The sequence below is a fragment of the Vanessa tameamea genome, chromosome 22, assembly GCF_037043105.1.
Source record: "Vanessa tameamea isolate UH-Manoa-2023 chromosome 22, ilVanTame1 primary haplotype, whole genome shotgun sequence".
NCBI classification, from domain to species: domain Eukaryota; kingdom Metazoa; phylum Arthropoda; class Insecta; order Lepidoptera; family Nymphalidae; genus Vanessa; species Vanessa tameamea.
In genome coordinates this window covers 6,637,969-6,659,889 of record NC_087330.1, presented here as the reverse complement: position 1 = coordinate 6,659,889, position 21,921 = coordinate 6,637,969, and the positions used below count along the sequence as shown (strand labels likewise).

General features: G+C 31.0%; 1 protein-coding gene across 2 annotated transcripts in view; it reads left to right on the top strand.

The window, feature by feature from the left end:
* Positions 1-152: 152 nt before the first annotated feature.
* Positions 153-21,921, top strand: part of LOC113396559 (stromal interaction molecule homolog) — a 52,259-nt gene continuing 30,490 nt past the window's right edge. For both annotated transcript variants that reach the window (XM_064218414.1, XM_064218415.1), the window contains exon 1: positions 153-558. In XM_064218414.1, coding sequence (XP_064074484.1) covers positions 387-558 — 172 coding nt within the window. In that variant the 5' untranslated portion in view covers positions 153-386. The remainder of the gene's footprint in view (positions 559-21,921) is intronic.

Sequence of the window (21,921 nt, the reverse complement as noted above, 5' to 3'; positions counted from 1 at the left end):
AATTATTTATCAAGTATTTTAAATGTGTACATTTTGCTTGTCTTTAATTACTTTTATTAACTGATAGCTGGTTGGTGTATTCGAACACTGAGCACAGATTATACGTATGAATGAAAATGCAAGTTATATAATCTATATTGCAGCAAAGAATGTTGCCATATAAAAAAAAAGCAACGTCAATTTTTTTCAACCTCACGAAAAATCTTTCTGTGATAACTCTATAGTTTTATGTTTTGTGACCGTGCGATGTGGCCTTAAGAAGTAGAAAAATCCTTTTTTTTTATCTATTTTATTTTAGGATGATTATAGAGTGTGGTTTAGCAGCGGTGTTACTGTATATTTGCAAAAAGTTTATGCATTAGCTTCAGTGTCATTTAGATATCACGATGCGTATCGGTTTTGTGTTATACTGGTGCGTATTTGCTTTTCATCTGTGTAAAGCGGATGATGGGGAGAGGACAGAATCTAGGGAGGGTGGGCGAAGGCCGCAGTGGGGGCCCATGGTGCGAAGTGGTTCATTCATCAGCGATTCAGCAAGTGCAGCGTCAAATGAAATAAGTAAGTATCTCAGACAGTTTGTTGGCTCATGTCACCTGTTGGCGTCCCTAATTCAAATCACTAGCATCGAAGCCAAGAACATTAAACGATGCTTTATTATATGATACAATTATCAAAATTAAATAACAATTAAGGCTACAATAATGACCTTAAAACTAGTAGTTACCTTAACTGGACATACGAGAACCTTCTGGCCCTGTTCCATAAATAAAAATAATAAATATTATTTTCAACACCTGTTCACATATATAGCTGCTTATTAATAGATTAAATTTAATAAATTATTTTGAGTGACAGATTCCTTACAGATGCTCCCTTTGAATCATAATTTATATTAAATATTTTTTTATATACTTTACATGATTGTAAGTCTCACATCAACTTATAATAAAATCTTATAACACTTAATAGTGTTTTAGTACACTCTTGTTAGTGAGTGAATTCTAAATATAAGTAACAGATGGGTTTGTTTGTCTTTAAGCGTGGGAAACAATGTATAAATCATATCCTGTTACTATTCAAAATGAAATGTCATTATATTAACAATATTTAATTTATATTTTAGGTAATTTTAAATATAGAATATATGTTTTTTTTAAATCCTTAATAATTTATTTTAACATTTTTTAGTGCTTACACAATATTACTAAATGAAGTAATAAATATATTTAAAATTAGTCATGATAGTGATAAATGTAAAACACTACAAATACTAACAAAAATCTACTACTACTTTAAAAAAAAACAAATCATATCAAACTCATTTATTTTATTTTATTTTCTCATATTAGAATATGAAATAATATTTATATATTAAAAATATCTAGTAATACTTATAAATTATTAAATAATAACCAAATAAAATTATTACCTGATATGATTAATTTTTAAACTAATTATATCTATATAAATAGTAAAATATAAAAAGCAATAATTAATGTGTTTATATGTTGATTATTAATATTTTATTATAATAGTATTTTATACAACCCGAAAGTAATATATTGAATATGTTTTTGTATATAATAATGTTTACAATAAAATTTGTCATAAAGCAAGGTTAGTCCGAATTTTCCTTAATTTAAGGAAGATCTTCAAATTGAAAACCTTCAAGGTATAAAAATAATGAGACCTTGTTCAGTAATTGGTCGCTTGTAACCCAATAGAATCAAAACATTCATCAATTGTTTCAATGACAAACAATTAGTCACATATGCTTGCAGTTTCTAATTTGTATAAATTGTATGTTTATAATAAAAATTAATTACTACTTACCTCTTTTTTAAAAAAAAAATCTTTCAATTAACATTTCAGGAGAATTCTTTAGTTTGTCCAACAAACCATTATGGTTTTGTACTCATGATTTAAAACAGTATATATATATAATAAGTGTATATATACATATATATATATTTATTATATATATATATATATATATATATATATGTATATATATATACTGTTTTATAGCTATTTTTATTTGAAAAAAACTAGGTATATAAAATTAAATCAACTCAAGATTGGAACTGAAATTTACTATTATTTATTATGTCTGATTGTAATCCAATTGTATGTACATAATATATAAAAACAATGCACTATATACTTAACTACTTATTATAATAAGTAGTTAAGTATACATAAAATATTTTTAGGTTCTTTTTCCTGTTTATTTTTTTACACACCATCATAGTTCAATATATTATTTTATTTCTCAGACTTAAACGATCATATTATTGAGCAACCTCCCTTTTTTATTCATTACTAGTTTCCGCCCATAGCCTCGCTCGCGTTTGATGTCGGCGTCGAGTGTTAGTTACCCTATGTTCAGTTCCGTACCTCTGATATTGTTTATGCAAAATATCACGATTACTTGATTAATTATAGCGTACCAAACAAACTTACATTCCCATTTATAATATTAGTTAGGATAGACAGGTGGACTGGCAAATAAGCGACCAGTTGGTTACCACCAGCCATATAAATTCTGGGGCCACAAGTCAAAATGCAATCGACAATAGTCGAAGCTTTGTCCGACTTCGGTTTCGTTTAAATTATTCAACTCGTCAATTGTTGCTCACGTGATAGATCGTGTTCAATATATTTTGGCCTTTTCTACAAACGATATCGACAATCGCTTGTGACTCACTATATCCGCTGATCCGATTCTAAATTTGAATTTAAGCATAGAGATAGCCTTAACAGTGACACAAATATATTTCCCATTGGTGAAAATTAATATATAATTTCACTTGGTCGAAGTCACACGATAAAAAGCTAATAAGAATCTCTTGGTGAAGTATTCTGGTTTGTATTGTCATGTGTGAACGACCCTGAGCGTTTCGCATTGCGTTATCGTAAGATCGAAATACACAAGCATAAAACCGTGGTATTTTGCGGTGATTTATATTAAGCGTATCAGATTGTAGTCTCGATATCCACATCAGAGTTTTGTTACTGTACTAATAAACGGCGATTATATAATTTTGATACGATTGTAATACTGACGATTGTATTTTATATATGTATACTTTATCGCTCCTGAGTTATATGTTTACACGTGTCAATTGTTGGTGGAATTTTTCGGTGCGTTTTGGGTAATTTTAGTCGATATCATGTTTGTAATGTCTTTATTAATTAGTATATGTTAATCGGGTTCATGAACGACTCAACCGCCTGAATGGTTGAATTATCTCAAGAAGAATTGGCGGGAAGCGGTTGACAGCTGACGTCTGCCTAATTATTGTCTCGCATAGTTCACTATGACGACACCAATTTCCTTTTTAAAAGCCTGCAACGCACCTGCATATTCTCCAGTGCTGCAGATATCGACGAAGTGCGATAGTCACTTCAATGATTATACGATAGTCCCTCTTCAAGAAAACAAAAAAAAATCTGTGAAAGACATTTAAAAAAAAAGGTAAATGTTTATTACCAATGTGATTGAACTATTCTGTAAGATATCCAAGCACAACGTAGAGCTACCTTGTGAAATTAGATGATTAAAAGCGACATGAACACAATATATATTGTTATGAATATTGCGTATTATTGTAATAATTACAATGTATTACGATCGTGCTGCGAAATCGTTTGTTTGTCAGAATGACTTTTTAGGCTATATTTTATAATTGAGTAAAAAATGATAATTTAGAATATTTTGTTCTATTTAAAGCAGTCATATTTCGAAGTTTCTTAGAATACGTCCATATTCTATTGAATCGACTATCATAACATGTAAAATGCACTGTAACCAAGCCAGATGTTATAATGATTTAAACATCTGGGAAAAATAAAACGTCAAAAGTGCTTTTATGGAAGAATATCATTAAAGATTTTTTGTTTAAATGTACTTACGTCAAAGACGAAACTACTACGAATATTAAACATACGTGACTAAATCAGACTACGAAACTTAACCATATTCACAATAATATCGTTATGGTTAATTGAAATGTAATGCATCTATTAAGCAAGGAATTTATTTAGTAAGCTATTAGGTAATGTCTGATAATAAGCGGATGAAAATAGTTATTAAATTGATTTTTTTTTATTACGTTCATATAATACGTTAGTTATTCCGTAAAGTGCAATATTCTATAGCACTGCCTGAATACCGCTTCATACCAGAAAACAGATAAATATAATTTTGTATGAATACCTGAATTTCAAAAGTTAAAAAAATCATGCAAATGCATTTAAGCTTTTTAAATGTAATGATGTTGTTTAACGCCATAACCATCAAACCGGCAGCCAATTATAGAGTTTGTGGTTGTATTGCATTAGCGATGTAGAATGAGTATTTTTACAGTGATGGTGATTACCATCAGGTAATTTGCTTGCCTACCTTTCTAACATAAATGAATAAATACCTTAAATTTGCCTCTTAAACTCGGCTTACTCTTTTGTGGAGCAATGTATTCGGTTTAACCGCTGGGTCCCAGAAAAAACTAAACGTTGGTTTTATTGTTATTAAAAAAATATAAGAAAAGGAACGTTTTCGCAAAAGTTGATTATAGAATTAGTGATATCATGAATGATAGCATCTTGGTAGAGAAATAAAACGATGGATTCCAAGCAATTTGTTTATAATAATGGTAATACATAGTAAACTATTTCAAAGATAGAAAAAAAAAACCGCTGAGTTTCTTTCGTTTTTGACAGGTCAGGTTACTTTCCTTTCCCAACCGGTGATAGTTTTTACATAGACTTTCAATCTGTGATTTCTGGTGAGCAATTCATACGTTAATATTTGTACATTCGATCTGTTATCACGTGGTCGAAATGTTCAAGTGGTATTCTAAAATAGTCGAGTATGAAATCTGTCTGCCATTGATCTTGTCAAATCGTGAGTCATGCTGTCTGCCGTCTACCGAAACTATGTGACGTGTCACTCGGATATCTTATCTTTCTACTAATAAATTAATTTCATAAAATTTGATAATAGACTTTGCTTTAGTATTAAGTCGTTAATTTTAACGCTTATTTTATCATAATCATAGTCTAATGTATTTGATTGTGATAAAAAAAAATGCACTTAAAGCGCTTTTGGTTTATATTTTTATTTGAAGGCGTTTAAGAATCAAATAATTAAAAATATAAGGCAACACAACACAACAGATTGTAAATGATATTAAATGTCTCAGTCGGTTTTTGATTTTTTTTAAATAACTCATTGATTAAGTAAAAAATTTAAAGTCGCGCAATAGTAAAAGTAAAAATCCCATCGCTGGACTACAGTTCACTTCCGCTAGTTACGCATCATCCAGGATGCAGAGGGTACAAAGAAAACCAGAAGTGGCGCATTGGTGGCCGCCTGGTTTATTATGATTCATGACCATAATCGATGAGCCACCCCAAAAGGTGTCTTAAAAATCTTTTTTTTATGGAAGAGAAAGTTACCACAATACTCCTTGCGCCCGAGCCCTTGTAGTACTGAGGACTTTAATTTTACAGCCAAACAGTAGTATTTTTTACGCCTGTTTATATAAATGTAAATCATAGACTTAATTCTATAATAACTTCTCATTGTGTCTGTGTTTAATTTAATTACATATTTTTTTTATTTACCTAAAACAACATAAAAAATATAGATGGTAATTATACCGTTTATAAATAACTCTTCGTAGAATATTTGATCAACTAAAGTTTGTTCTTCTAATCTAAGTCCAGACAGTATTTATCAGACGTTAATATTAACATGTTCCGAGGATAACAAGAAACCTCATTTCGTTGTATTTGAGAATTTTATTAAAATGTTAATGTACTTTTTAAATAGGTCAACTAGTTTTAATCTCGGGTTTCGTTCGCGTACATTTTATCTATCAAAATATTTTATATTCAATTAGTCTTTCCATTTTTTAATTAAGCACGTTAAAGAGTTGAATTTAATATTAAAATACCACTTATTTATAATGTGATCGCCACACTCTGGATCGTCATGCTTCAGGATTATATAAAATGTATGTTTCATCGTGAAATGCTTGTATGACTAGATAATTCATTTATCACTTGACCACTTCCTGCGCCGTGACTTCGACTGCGTTAAATGGAAAAGGGGCAGCGCATAACACTGCCCCTTATTGAATGTGCTTTGAACTCCGTGTTCTTTTCTGTACCCCTAACAACGTCTCTGCAATTTTATGACTATCGGTTGAGTGTTTAGTGACCTTAAATTGCAATAAAGTAACTTTCGCATTTATCTATAATATATAAGATTTCAGTCGAAATTTAAAACAGGAGATATTAATCATACAGGAGATATTATCATCATTTATTTGAATTGAAGTTGTTATGAGATAAGACTTATCTAATCTATCTTACCGATAAAACACGCTTGAAAATGACCGTATAATTTAGGCAATACATTTAACTTTTTTGACAATAACCGATTTGAAATCGCTTGATAACTAATTCTGGTCCTTGAGCCCGCTTATTATAGTCAAAAAATATTAAGTAGTATAGTAATACAAGTAAATGACAGCTAAATACTTATAGTATTTGTAAGTGGCAAGTTAACGGTAGCTTCTAAATATATCCTATAGCTAAATGAATCCTTTTGTGAATTTAAAGAGTATACCTAAGTATTAAAAAAAAAAAAAATTATCAGTAAACAGCACTCATCGGTTAAAGTGTAAACGTTCTAACCAGTGGGCCGTTTCGGCGCAAAATCAAACAATATCGGTAAAAAAAGTAAATAAAATGTAAAATTATATTTATAAATTTCAAAACCACCGCCATTAATTTATTTCTAATCGTAATTATAATTAACATCATACCATCTACGCCATCGACACGTTATCAATGTCAATCGTCAATAAATAGCAAATGACCGCACACCTTGAGTTTGATCAATAGCAATACATTTTAATGTCGAGGAAGTGGTTTAAAAGGCGTCTACGATTTGTCATAAACGTAAACAGAAAGCTTGGCACGCGGCTCGGACGTACGGGCTATTGTTCCTATGGCTAAATCAGTCGCTACCTACTGCACTACATTAATGTTCTCACGAGATCGGCGATCGTCATATGAATTCTATGCTATACAAACTAATCTAAGCAATTCGGTGCGCGTGCGCAGACAATTAAGACAATCCGTATTAGAATTGCGCCTTGCTTGATTTAATGTATCCGTTGCTAAGTCTAGAAATTATACAATTTTTTTTAGCGTGTAGTTAACATACGTAACTGTCTCGTAAGTCTAGTTAGCTTCTATGACCCTATGTCCCGGGTTCGAAACCCCGAGTCGGACAAAAAAATTTTTTAATGAATAATGTCTGACTAGTCGATCTTAGTCGCAGCCAGTGGAGGAGATAGGGAGGTGAAAGTGGCACACTAGAAAAGTTCAAGGATGGAGGGAGAAATGAGAATGAGGGAACAGATAAGAAGAGTCCATCTACATACATATGTGTGCGCACATATTTATACACTTTAATATATCATGCGAAGATTGTTAGTCTTAATTTATAGTTGCTAAAAATACAACAAACGAAGAATAATTTTCAAATTAGACAGTTTACTGTTTAATTATTTTAAAACATTTCCAGTAAACGATTGTTTTAATTGATGTTCCCGCGCGCTCGTAAATTTCATTTATTTCATGTTCTATTTTAAAGTACAAACAAATATTCTCGGCTTGGAACCGATGAAAGAACTGATTACCGTTTCTTTTTCCTTGGTTTTATAAAGTACTAACTATTTCGTTCAACTTCGTCCGTATTGTCTTTAATTTTTCATAATAATTACGATCATGAATTATTCTTCCAGGAAGATCGATAAGTATTTAAAAATTATAATGAAAAGCTATATACCTAATGTATTAATAAAATTACAAAAATATATATCTTCTTTTTTGCTGCGATGGTATAATCTTAATTGCTTAGCGATTATTGGCTAGCTTTTAAAGTTGACTATGATAGTAGATTTTAATTTTAATAGACTTTAAAAAACATTGTAACTCATCAATATTCCGTTTATCTCGTTCAGGGAATAGATTCGAAGTCTGACCGCCGTTGAGGATGTACTGTATTTGAGTATTTGAATTTATTCACGAGACATGTACAAGTTTGCTATGCAAAGATTTTCTCATAACAATACGCAAATTATGCGTTGAAAATTTTATCATCATTGTAAGATCATTGAAAGTTACAATCCATTTGCATAAATTGTAATACGTAATGCACCTATTCAGAAGAATCGAATATGGAACATATATATGTATATTTATATATATATTTAACAATTCTACAAGAGAAGAATCATGATATTTTCGAGATGAGAAAAAATTACAATACTTTTATAAGCTATTATAATGTTTTGTTTTAGCTTAAGGAAATACACTGTCATGCTCAAAACATAAATTCAGTGGAAAGGATATCCGGTCTCCGTGCTCTTTTTTTAAATATATTTACTTGTATTAAATGGATTATATCAATGTATTATAACATACACGAGGTGATTGGTCTGACACGCCCCAATAATCAATATACAGGGTTATTGGTAATTCGACGTATTCCCGTTAGGAGGTGATATAATTATATGTGAACAATAAAATAGACGTATATTTTGTAATATTTATTAGAACAATAAAACATCAGAGCAAAAAAAATAAATTTTCAAAAATTACGAACTTTTCAATAGGACCACATTTTACTACGAATAATCATCTGTATACAAAATAAAAATGGATGTTTAATTATCTGCTTGAGATATCGACTTCGAAATCGTTTAAATAAACACCATAAAATTTGGCACTAACGTATATGCATGTACTTGTTCTATTTTGTAAACTTTGTGCTAACTCACCGCTATATGGCGATACAGCACATGAACTTCCATACCGATCGCCATGATTTTTTATATACATATACACAGGAGAGTCTATAGCCTATTGCAAATGGAAGTAGGAAATCTTAGATTTACGTATTTTATGTGCTTTGCTAATAACACAGCGATATTGTGCACTACTAAGTTTATGATTAATATATATTTATTTATAATACAACACTATTACGCTTAACTACTTATTTCCACTTTAATTTTACTTCCAAAATTCGTTTTTTTTTTTTTTCAAAAAGATGCATTTCCATAGTGAATATCATAGACTAATCAAGCCCTCGACAAATTATATCGCGTTAATTTTCTGTCAAATGTTGTTTATTTGGTTTTTTTCCTGTTGTGGTTGGAATAGAGTATACGTCTGTCGATTGCTAATAAATATGAATATAGAGCAGGCAATGATAACTGGTGTCACGAGTCGCGGTTCAAGTCTCCCCGACTCCGTTAGCTCGCGTCTGAGATCATTGGCTCAGTATGTGGTGCTATATCCTTGTACAAAACTGCTTGATCACTAATTGTTGTATTATCATGTAGATTAAACGTTTGAATCTAAATCTAATGTGAATTTATATTATAAAGTATTGTTGTGGTTTATGGAGATGTTACTTTTTGGATGTATTATGTAGCTTCATTTATTTCACTGAAAATCACTAAACAAATCTTTTGTTATAAGTTGAATATAAAAATTTGTCATTTTTATTGAGGGATAGCTCTAGACTTTTTGTTATTTTTTTATCTCCTATAATCAGACTAAATATAAGTGTAACTCTTGTCTGCTTTTCACCTTATCACGACGAAATGACTAAATTTGACTGGCTCGAAATGACTCGTAAATTTGACTTAGAAATCGCTTTGGATATTTAGTGGAATATTCTCATAATTTATTAAACTCTCAAGAGCCATCCCAATGTTATTCCAGTAGGAGTTAGATTGTTATTCAATCTCTGTATACATTCACAAGGAATAAATCCGTCATTTTCATAGTCTGGCAACGCACTGTGATATATATATATATATAAGCCTCTATATACATAGGTTAAAAATATAAATAAAGCTAAGTTCAAAAAACTAACGAAGACTCCACTTTGACATGTTTAGTTTCCGTTTTTTAAATATTATCTAGTTAAACGTCTTATTTAACGATATGTATGTGTAGTTTAATGAATATATAAACTACATATTAAATTGCTACCGATCAAAATATAAGGACCGTGTGGAGTTTAATATCGGGACAAGAGTTTTAGCATTTAACAATTTATTTTAATTGGTCTGTTAAATTTAAATCATCTCCTTACCCAAGAATAGTAGTTACGGATATAAATATAAGAATGAATAAGTACTTTAAAGGACTTCGAAATCTAAGTATTCTTTATTCAAGTTACAGTGTTACAATTAAATGTAAAGCTACCACCGGTTCGGAAAGTAGATTCTACTGAGAAGAACGTGTAAGAAACTTAGTACTTACTCTTTTCCACCTCTTTCAGAGTATGTCAGTAAAAGTACAATTAAAGTTTTATACAGGGTTATTGGTAATTCGACGTATTCCCATTAGAAGGTAATAGGGGTGACTATTTGCGATAATTTTCACCCCCATATGCATGATGCAAAAGTGATCCATTTCTTAGTTTTCACGTTTTTTAGATTTTTTTCAAAATAAGTCAAAATTGTAACTTCATAAATTTATTTAAAAAAATTATCGTTTAAAATCTATTTTTTTGTTCTGATTTATAAAAACGATTAAACACTGGATATTTTTCAATATTTAAACAATAATTATCGGTCCAAATTTAAAAATGCGAGACGGTAAACGATATTATTTCAGTATTTTTTTTATTTTTTCCCAACAAAAACAAAAAACAAAACAAAATCATTATGAAACTTGTTCTGCAGATTATTTTAAAACATAATAGTTTACTTAGCTTTCCGAAAATGTATAAAAACTAGGAATTTATTACAAAGCAACCGAAATAAAATGATCAGAAAGGACGCTGGTGGAAATTCGTATTCGAACATGACCGAATTCGTACTAAAGGTCGCTCTTTAAAATTCCCACAAAATTGATTTAAAATAATATACAAGTTAAAAAGCTTACTTATTTGCTTAACTTACTTACTTAATACAAATTTAAAATAAAATTTAGATATATAAACAGTTCAGTAACTAAGTCGCATTCTTCAGTAGCAAAGTAGAAATTATCGTCTAAAGATTTTTTAAAATGTTGTCATGCAAAAATAAAATCAACAGTTAATTATTTAAAAAAATAATTAAATTGCTCTGATAATAGAATTCCAATAATATTAAGACTCGAAATAAACGAATTATCGACGAATTTCGCCCACTGGGCGACCATTTGTTGTTTTTAAGGTGTGACTGCTGGAATCATTCTCGTGTACACACTTTGTGATTCTCAATTCAGACGTTTTCATCATACCATGTTACAATTAATTGATCTCAATTAATGTAATGTTAAATACAGGACGTTTCGATGTCGCATTCTATTGTCTTACATTTTGATTCATCATTCGTACCAGATACCTATATTACAAACCAGCAGCACAGCGCTGCTCCGTGCGGCTTTTTTATCAGCATTACGATTCGTTTATACGGGTCCCAAATGTATTGACACGGTATGGGGTGAAGCTTCCACTGGATTGAAAAAAAATAGCGGCTATTTTATTCAAAATCCAGCGTTGGAGAGAACTCGAAACTGGATTGGAAAGTGTATTATAAATGCAAATATCGATCCAATGTCAGGATTACTGCGCTGAATCAATATACTTGATTGATGTCGACCAACCTTTATAAGTTACTATCCGCACCCGTGTCGTAGGCCGTAGCGTTATGCAATAAAATCTATAAACGTTCGGAATAAATGGAGTATCTAAAGCAAACAGATTTGTTTGGAATCGGACAGTTATCTTATGTAAATAATTTGAATGTCCCCAAAGAATATGAAAAACTATGTGTTGTTTTTTGTTGTCATTATTGTGAATGCTTATTTGGCTATTATTGGAATTGTTTGATCATTAAACTTTAAATACAGAACTTTTTGACGAAACTGTTTTCCGTCTCAATTCGTCTAAAAAAACTTTACTTGAAATACCGGAAGCCAGAGATTAAACAATAAAACTACGATGGAAGTAACCGATCGGTGCTAAACGAAAACCAACACGAGTGTGACCGCTTCTAATCTTGACACAACACGTAAAATGATGTCACCGTAACCGAATTCAGCCCCTGTGACAATTCTTAAGGCAAGACTATTCAAATGTGCAGGACATGTTATAATGCACAAGTGTAGTCTCTTTTTTATAACATAGGTAGGCGGATGTTCAAATGGTCAACCTTGATAAGACGACCAAAGCTAAGATGTTATGTCTCTTGTACCAGTTTCAAACAGGAAAAAGCAATACTATATATTACTGTTTGACGGTAGAATACCTGATGAGCGGATGGCACAAAGACCTATTAAATCCCTCTTGTAATCAAATGACCGGTAAGAGTTCAGGTGCAGGATTGGCTTTAAGTGTTTTCCAAGTGTAAAGCCTGGCAATCTCCAGACGGGCTGCTTCTGGGAATTTATGAATAGAAAACGCAATAACTTCGCAATAGTTCGTTATTAAATTTCTATAGAAGGTTTGATCTTAGGATTCGGGTTCTGCAGTCATACGAGCAATACACAAACAAACTATTACGTTATACCTAAGATTCAAACAGTTCTGATAAGAGTTTATTATTCAAGAAGCTTGTTCAAACATTATTTAACAGCACTAATTTGTTTATCCAACTTAAGCTACCGAAAGGCGATTCTAGGAAAGCAAATAAGGTTCTTTCCGCCGTATATTAATTGAGGAAAAATCTATGTTAATGTTTAGTACGGCTATTGTATAAAAACAGAAGTGTTTCTGGTTGTCCACTTAAGAAAATCTTCGTAAAACTTAAGAAAACAGTTAAGAAAACTGCACATAAAATTAAACTAACATAATAATTTGGTGGTTGGTGTGTAATGTTCGTGTATTGTTACGAATGGCTAAATCAAAGTCCAACTCACTTTAAATGTGTTTATTAAAAACACATAAGAAAACCATAGAATAGAAGGTGCAAGAATAGAAACGGTTAAACAGTTCACAGTGTTAAACACAAGATAAGCACAAGAAGAAAAAGTTTATAGCACAGTGGAAAGATAGAATACAGGATAGGACTATAAGCAAACTAATGACTAATATACATATACAGTGCAACGTATACCGCGCGGCGTGGGATAAAGCGACGAGCATAGGCCGTGACTAGATAATCGTTATAACTAGGTTCAAAATTGTGTACATTGCGACGCAATATGTAATACTCAATCGGTAAAGCAGAATATCGCTCATACTGAGCACGCGAAAATAGATCTTAAGGTGACGAATCTTTTCTTACCCCGACTGTACATAATACTTAGATGCCTTATGCTTTTATTAATGTAATTTATTATCTTAACGAATATTGTGTCGACAAAACAATCAATACCCAATGAAAATATACAATAACTAATGTCCGACCGAAAGTTCGGTTTCGGTTTCGGTTTCGGTTGAGTTTCGGCAAAAAAATGAGTTTCAGTTTAGTTTCGGTTTCGGCGGTAAACTTGCCGAAACTGCGACCGAAACCGAAACTGCGTTCGGGAGTTGCCTCGCTATGCTCGGTCATGATCGGAGCGGTAATTGTCTAATCATGCCGTGACTTGCTTGTGTTCGCAATGCGCTTTGTTTGTTATGAGCTGGGACTGGGATATTATAAAGAATCTTACTGAGGTACTAAAGTTTTTTTATGAAGCTACACTTGATCTGTCATATGATAACGCATGCATTTCCCTTGATATCACTATTAAATAGGAAGCTGCAAACTAGAGACGAAAATGAAAGCAAAATAATGAAAAACATGAAAACACGGTTGCATGAATCAATGAATCGACGATTTGCATACGTCAAAGGACATCCTGTTCTAATAACCGCAACATTACTGGATCCAAGATTTAGAAGCACATATCTGAATTCTGATGAAGTTGACATTGCCACCTTAGAAATAGAAAACTATTTAAGGATTTACACGGACGATGTTAGTTATACAATAAGTGAAAACTGTCATTCTGAAAAATCACAGCCATCTTGTTCATCTAGAATATCGTCTCCCGAAAAGGCGGAAGGTATCAAGGGAGCTTACGGCAATATAATTACATTATTCTTTGTTTTTAAAAGGTAATATGTAGTTCTGACTGAGTAATCACTGGAACAATCGAGCTATTCTTTTTTTAACAAACGTGAAACTCAATGTAGAAAGTTTTATGCGACTTAGTAATAATCATAAAAATACTAGCTCGGCTTAACATGGGGTACTAAAGTTATATATACAACTTAAAGATTGAAGAAAACAAACATTAAAAAAAAATAGTTTTTCTGGCTAGCAAATTTGAAATTATCGGCTATGATATTCAGGTATTATACATATGGATAATTGTATATACCTTGCTCTTGAATTATTCTGTTGCTTGATGATGTCGAATTATCATTAGATTTTATAAGAAAAACTTGTAAATAGTATTTTAAATGTCTTTTACGCTAAAAGATTAAAGAACAAAGTTGCCCGCTACTGGCTACTAATACTTGCTTCTGTTGATTATCAATTTAGTATTTTCTGTGACAGTCTCTTAAAATATATATTCGGTGAAATAAATTTAAATCTTTAAGAACCTAGTCACTTTCATTTTACCCCAACCCTATAAATGAATGCCGCTTTAAAATCGGTTGCGTACTTTTAACGATCGAAACGTACAGACGGCGGGAAGCGACTTCGTTGAATACGTTGTAGACATAGAGAATAAACTTATAACCATAACTCGGTTTTCAAAATGTCACAAGTGAGATCCAAAATGAATTTCATAATAGCACTGCAGACAGCTGTTAGAAAGACATTGCCGTCGCGACAAATTTGTAATGAAATATTATGGTGCGTTTGTACTGAAATAGTTGGCAGTTGCTCTACTTGTAAATGTTTGTGATGCTTTAAAATGTATATTGTGTAGTTTTTATTGATAACTTCTGGAAATTATAGAAATGTTTAGCAGTAACATGTACATCATAAAAGTTGTCAATTTATTTTTTTACGAAGACGCACTTTTACAATATGTTTAGGACACTAATAATGTACCTAATTATAGTAAAATTAATAAAAATATAACTTAGATGAGGTTTCAGTTATGTGTCTAAAAACTTACTGTGTTAAGTGCAAGACACAAAAACGATTACTCCTAAGTGTACTAGTTTGTATTGTCACAAGCACTGTGTGTGCAAAATTTAGTTTTTAAGTTGATGATTAGTTTTGTATTCATTAAAATCAATTGTGAAATTAAAACCCACACGTTCTAACAGTATTTGAGTCAAATAAAAATATGAAATCATGCGGTCCGTTTCGAAATCATCCCAAGATTCACGTTGTCCGTCTGTGTATGTCATTATAGGTCTGAGTGGTGCAAAATGAACCTTAATACTCGTTTAATAAAATTTATTTAAATTTTTAGTGAGTACTGAATGCTATAAATGTCAATTATAAATATCGTGTTGTTATTATTGTTATATTTGAGATAAAGGAATCCCACTGAGTATCATTCGCCAGTTCATCTCAGTTCTAATGTACTTGTCACGAAACCGGTGTTAAAATTTTAACCATCAGTAAGCTTGTGTAACTCTTCAATTTAAAATATAAACTTTTACTTTGACATAATATATATAGTTTATTAAAATATAGTGAACCCTTTACATCTTGTCGTAACACGCTATACTATAAAATGGGTGTAATTAAACTTGGATTTAAACTACCTTATGTGAAATACGAAAAAATAAAAATAAATCATGCAATGTAGATTCTACCGGGAAAACTAAAGGCAAGTTACCTTTTCTTGCAACTAATTTAAAAGAAATATTCATCCTTATTAATCTGAAATATTGCCCGTTTTATATGTTGACTACACTATTGAACATACTAAAAATAAATATGTTTTTGTTATTACATTTATATTAATTATATTATAACAATTATAACAAATAATTGAATTATTTATTCATCTACCAATAAATGTGCAGAATAAATTAAGTCTTACAATAATACGTGCAATTTATACCAAAAGATCAAGCGCGTTTTGGAGAAGGTTTAAGTTTATAATATTATTTATATAATTAGTCGCCCTTCGCAGTGTGACCCGCTTTAAATTTAGACGATTGACGTGACAAGCGTGAACTTCATGTTCTTGTAATTTTATATAACGTGAGAGCACGTGCGTTTGTTTGTTAATAATGTACAACATTCCATTCTTATCTATACATACATTATTCTGTCGCGATCGTCAAGTGTTATTAAACATAGTTGCTTTACTGACATACTCAGTAATTAAAATGGTAGAAAAGAGTAACTACTGAGTTTTTTTGCCGGTTCTTCTCGGTTGCATCTGTTTTCCAAGCCGTTGACTTTACATTCAACACTGTAACTGCTTTTATGAGCCTATTTGAATTATGAAATATTCATTTTGATTTTTGACAGTATATTAAATTTATATTCGAAATACTGCGTTGTATTTCGCCATGCATCGTATAGTTTCTCCTATATTATAATTTTAGCTATTTAATAAATAGATGAAACTGAATCGTGTTCCATACTTGGCTTCGTCTGCGTCCTAAATTTGTTCATCAGAATCGTATTAGCGTATAAGAATTGAATCATTCAAGCGGCTTGCCAAAACATCCTGTACATACTTTACATTGTCATAGGAATTGATTTGTTTACATTTTTCAGTTTGATACATGCAAATATTTGCATATATGTATACCTAAATATTTTCTTATAAATATATGCTTAGAATTGTTTTGTATGGAATTTCATAATCTTTACATATTTTTTTTTCAGTAGGATTTAAGAGACCCTATAAGTAGATATGAGTTAAAATTTTAATGGAGGTATATACGATACTTAAGTCTATACTGTCAATCAGACGATAATATCAATAATAGGCGCAACTGCTTATTGGTACTGGTTTTGAGAGCGTCAGCGACATATTGAAGTTTCTCGACTCGCACGCTATATACAATATAGTACATCTAGTAACAGATCATCATGTAAATTGTAAATAATTTCGTATTCTTAACATTTTATAAAAAAATAAACATTAGGAAAATTCAACAAAATAATGTATGTATGTACTAGTAAATAGTAGGTTTTAAAAATTCCTAAATAAATTCTAAGGTTCCAAGCGCTTCTCATTTTTTATTTACTAATAAAGAAAATCAGAATTAGCTTTTTTGAATTTTTATACGGTTTTGGCGAAATTTAATCGATTAAAAAAGGAATGTTATAAGAGTGTCACTAGTAATAATATGCTCAAATTGTGACCGTTAAATCGTTTCAATGTAAATAATTTAATTAAGATATTCTCATTTACCTTCAAAAGCTTTATGAATCATAATTATGAATCTATCATTGTAAATTCCCTTACTACTTAGAGATAACCCTAACAATGAAAATCGATTATAAACCTTGTATAACAATTATGATGTATATCTCTTTCAAACTTTACCTGACTATAATAATATATTCCATTTAACTCAAATGAATTATGTTGATCTGCTATGTATGTACAGTCAGTGTCATATATTTTCTTGCAATATCTTGCAATTTCACAACAATTAGAATAAAAACGCTTGTAATATTATTCGGCCGTTGTTTTGAGTGACGGTTAATGTAATGACGTGGCGTGTGATGAGTGGTTCCATCGGCACCGGGAAGTGGTGGTGATTCCTTGGCCTGCAAAAGCGGCGGATATAAACTCTATCAAAAATCTATGGTTTGATGGTGCAGCGGTGGATAAATAATAACGATAGAACCAAAGCAGCAGTCTTAGAACATTGCCGAAGTGTTTGGGAGAGCTTCAGAGGAACCGAAATAGGCTCTCGCCTTGTTGGATCAATACGACAGCAACTAGAAGCTGTAATTGATACGAAAAGCATATAAACTCGATAAGCGGATAAATAAGATTTGTTTAAATGAATAAATTTTATCATAATTACTATTTATTTTTACTATTTTATTTACTACTTCCGTCCTGCGGTTTCACCCGCGTTCTCGAAAGATTTTATGTTTTCCCGGGATAAAAAGTATCCAATATGTTATTCCAGTACATATTTTATCTGTGTGCAAAATTTTATCCAAATCCGTTCAGTAATTTTTACGTGAAAGAGTAACAAACATCCATCCATACCTCAGATAAATCAGCCAGATCCATACACATAAACTTTCGCGTTTATAATATTAGTAGGAAGTAGGATTACTACTATGCACTCTCTTTTATAAGAGACAAGACAATGTCCTAATCTCCGATGTTACACGAGCATTCACGAAGGGATGTGAGGTTTCGTGAAAAGTTGGTAATTGACATCCCGATTGACGGCTTCCTCTTATTATTATAGCTTTTAAAGGCTATTATACACTTTGCTAGATGCGACTTATAATGATATTGCGACGCAATATGTCATACTCATCGGTAAAGCAGGTTCTCGCTCATACTGAGCACACGAAAATAGATCTTCAGGTGACGAACCTTTTCTTACCCCGACTGTACTTCTATACTATAATATTATAAGTAGTAACTCTGTTTGTTACACTTTCACGGCCAAACCACTGAACAGAACTTTGTACGAAGCAAAATTGAAGACCAAAAACGGACATAGGCTATTTCATTTATGTCTAAGAAAAGAAAAGGCGACCAAGTTCTATATCAATCTAGAAAAACCCGGCAGATGTCCTATCGTGACGATTAGTTGCACGCTACATTGCTGCAGCGCCATATAGCGGCGAGTTGCGATAAAAATCTTCATTAAAGAATACATACATATATAATATATAAACCTTTATTTACTTAAATATTTTTATCTCAAACAAATATAGATATGAACCAATTTTTTGTCGAATGTAGCACAATAGAGATTACAACGGAGTGTGTAGATGTATTGCATATGCAGCCCCAGAATAGTGACCACTTAATTTAAGTTGGTTACTTTCGTGAAAACACTCAAATGTATATTATATTCGAATTAATATGTACTAATACAGCTTCTTACGCTACATGATTATAATTATATATAATACTAGCTCTGCCCGCGACTTCGTGCGCGTTGGATGAATTTAAGTTATTTGGCTATTGTAGTGTGATTTTATTTTTATTCTATATATAATTCTTAAATAAAAGTAGCCTAAGTTACTCCTTATTACATCCGCTATTTGCCAGTGAAAGTCCCGTCGAAATCGGTTCAGCCGTTCCAGAGATTAGCCGGAACAAACAGACATACAAAAATTTAAAAAAATGTTATATTGGTATATGTCCCGTGTATACATACATATGCATTTTGTAAAATTGGGTTATTTTAATATTACAAACAGACACTCCAATTTTATTATATGTATAGATAAACGAAAATCTGCATGTACCATTTCCCACTTTATAGTTACCGTTGCGATACATTGCACAATTTCGTTACATTCGTCGTACGACGAAAACGAAACTTACTGCAGAGCTAGGCTAAAATGTGACATTTTAAACATTATATAAGAATTAAATATCTCAAATCATTCAAGTGTCAGAAATATAATAAATTAAACTTACAATTTTAAACGACACACAGCGATTTCCTTCTCTGTATTCCAAATAATACAAAAAAGTACGGAGACATCGAGAAGTTTCTCGAGTTTTATGGGTTTGTGCTGACACTCAAAATGTATTGTGTTGTGTTAAACTGGATTGAAATTTTGAGATACTGAGAAATAATTGATAATCAGTCCAGTTATAAAAAAAGCGAATAAATAGACAGAATCCGATGAATCTTGCGATGATAATATTCAAATTCATTATTTAAATTCCCGGATAGTGTATTTTTAGAAGATTGGTATGGTATAAAAATTAAGCCCTTACCCATATACAATTATTTATTTATAAGATGTATGTATGTACGTGTCTGGACTATTCTGATAGCCGTGACATTACAATTTCTCCTACACTTTACATTTGCACAGATCTTGATCAGTTGTATACTAGATGCGTCAGTGGTATTGTTATTGTATATCAGAGCCCGCACAAAATCATACCACCTAAATTAAGTTTCGCTGAATGTCAACTGTCAGTGTGTCGTTTTTAGTTTTACCACAGGTTATTATTTATATAATTTATCTGCAAACTTGAATAACCGAGTGTTACAGACTTTCAAGGTTTAATTATTCATTCACGCCATTACTAACGTAGAATACGAATTATAATGTTTCTCATTAAAGAGTATTTGAAGTGTTTTTTGTTTATAAAATTTTATTCGTATTAGTGAAAACTTCTTCAAAGTCAAAGTCAAAAATCTTTATTCAATATAGAAAAAAAGTGTTTACACTTGCTTATTGATAGTCAAAAATCTACCACCGGTTCGGTATTTAACACCTCGGACCTGAGAAGAACCGTTTTATTTATCTTTATATCAGATGATTATATTGTATGGCCACTTGCGTATATGGTTTTTAAGAATGTAAAAGTTACTAGTGTTAGTTTTCGATTTAGATATTGATCTATACTAGTATTATAAGTTCGAAAGACTGTCTTTCTGTATCAATAACTCTTTCAAAGTCAAACCACAGAACCGAATTTAATGAAATTTGGTATGAAGCAAGCTTGAAATCCAAGGAAGGACAGGATATATTTTTATACCTAACACCATACGACCAGCTCCTAAAATGCGTGCGAAACTGCGGGCGACAACTAGTTAATTATAAGTGCGACCATATAACTTTCAAAGTATGTCGTAATGTAAACGAAAAGATAATGCTTTTAAGATTCAAGTAGCTGTAGACAGAGACATCGTCTGTTTACTAAAGTTGTCTACTAAGTTGCCTATTTAATTTTTATTACCTATAAATTTACTTATTTAATTATTCCATAGGTTTCATAAATAAACAAAGCGGAGGTCGCGTCGTCTTGACTGATAACTCTTATCAGACAGTGAAGGTTATGATAGTATATGTTTTTACATGTAAACACTTATATATGTATTTGTATTATTTTTGAAAATTCAAGTAAAAAAAATCATGCTGGTATTTAAAAAACTGAAGTTTCGTCTTGGAAATTATGTTACGTTATTTATTTTACAGTTTTGAATCGTATTGAAATGCAAGTAAATGTTATAATGGAATGTTTTTGCAATATTTTTTAAAATAAAAGGAAAGCAATCACACACTTTAAAATAATTGAAGTTTCGTGTTGTGAATGATATTTCATCATTTGTACGGTTTTCAATAATATCGAATTTATTTGTATTAATTTTGAATATTCGAATGAAATAAAAATAAAGGAAGTTTCGTCTCGAGAATAATTATTCAGTTTTTTTTTTCAGTTTCTAGTAAAATTTATACAACTTAATGCTTCAAATGGAGGGTTCGAGTTGTATACAGAATAGCGGCAATGTTTTTTATGTTTACGTAATTTTATTATCTCTATGCAAATAAGCGGCAAACCGATTGCATATCGTATATATTTCTAAAACCCTGACCTACATTACTTAAATAATGATAAAAGTAATAAAATATACCGTAGTTTCGGTATAGATAGAATTAGATTAATTTTATTTATGGACTTATAGATGTGTTCACTCATGACGGCGCGCACCTCCACGTTAAATTGTCGACGTATATTAATTAACGTATATTTAAAGAATTTATTTCTCATAAAAACATAAAGTTCACTTACAATGAGATACAATCAATATTCTATAATAGGACGTGACAATATTTATACCTCTTGAACGCTTAATATAAACATTTGTAAACAACGCTTGATTAAAACTTTGATTAAATTGTATATACGTATTTTTTAAATTTTGATTTAAAAACATTCATGCTGTCCGCACCTTTAATGTGATTAGGTAAGTTATTATACGTATATTAACAAATACAATTTAGTTTGTATTTTTTTGTTGTA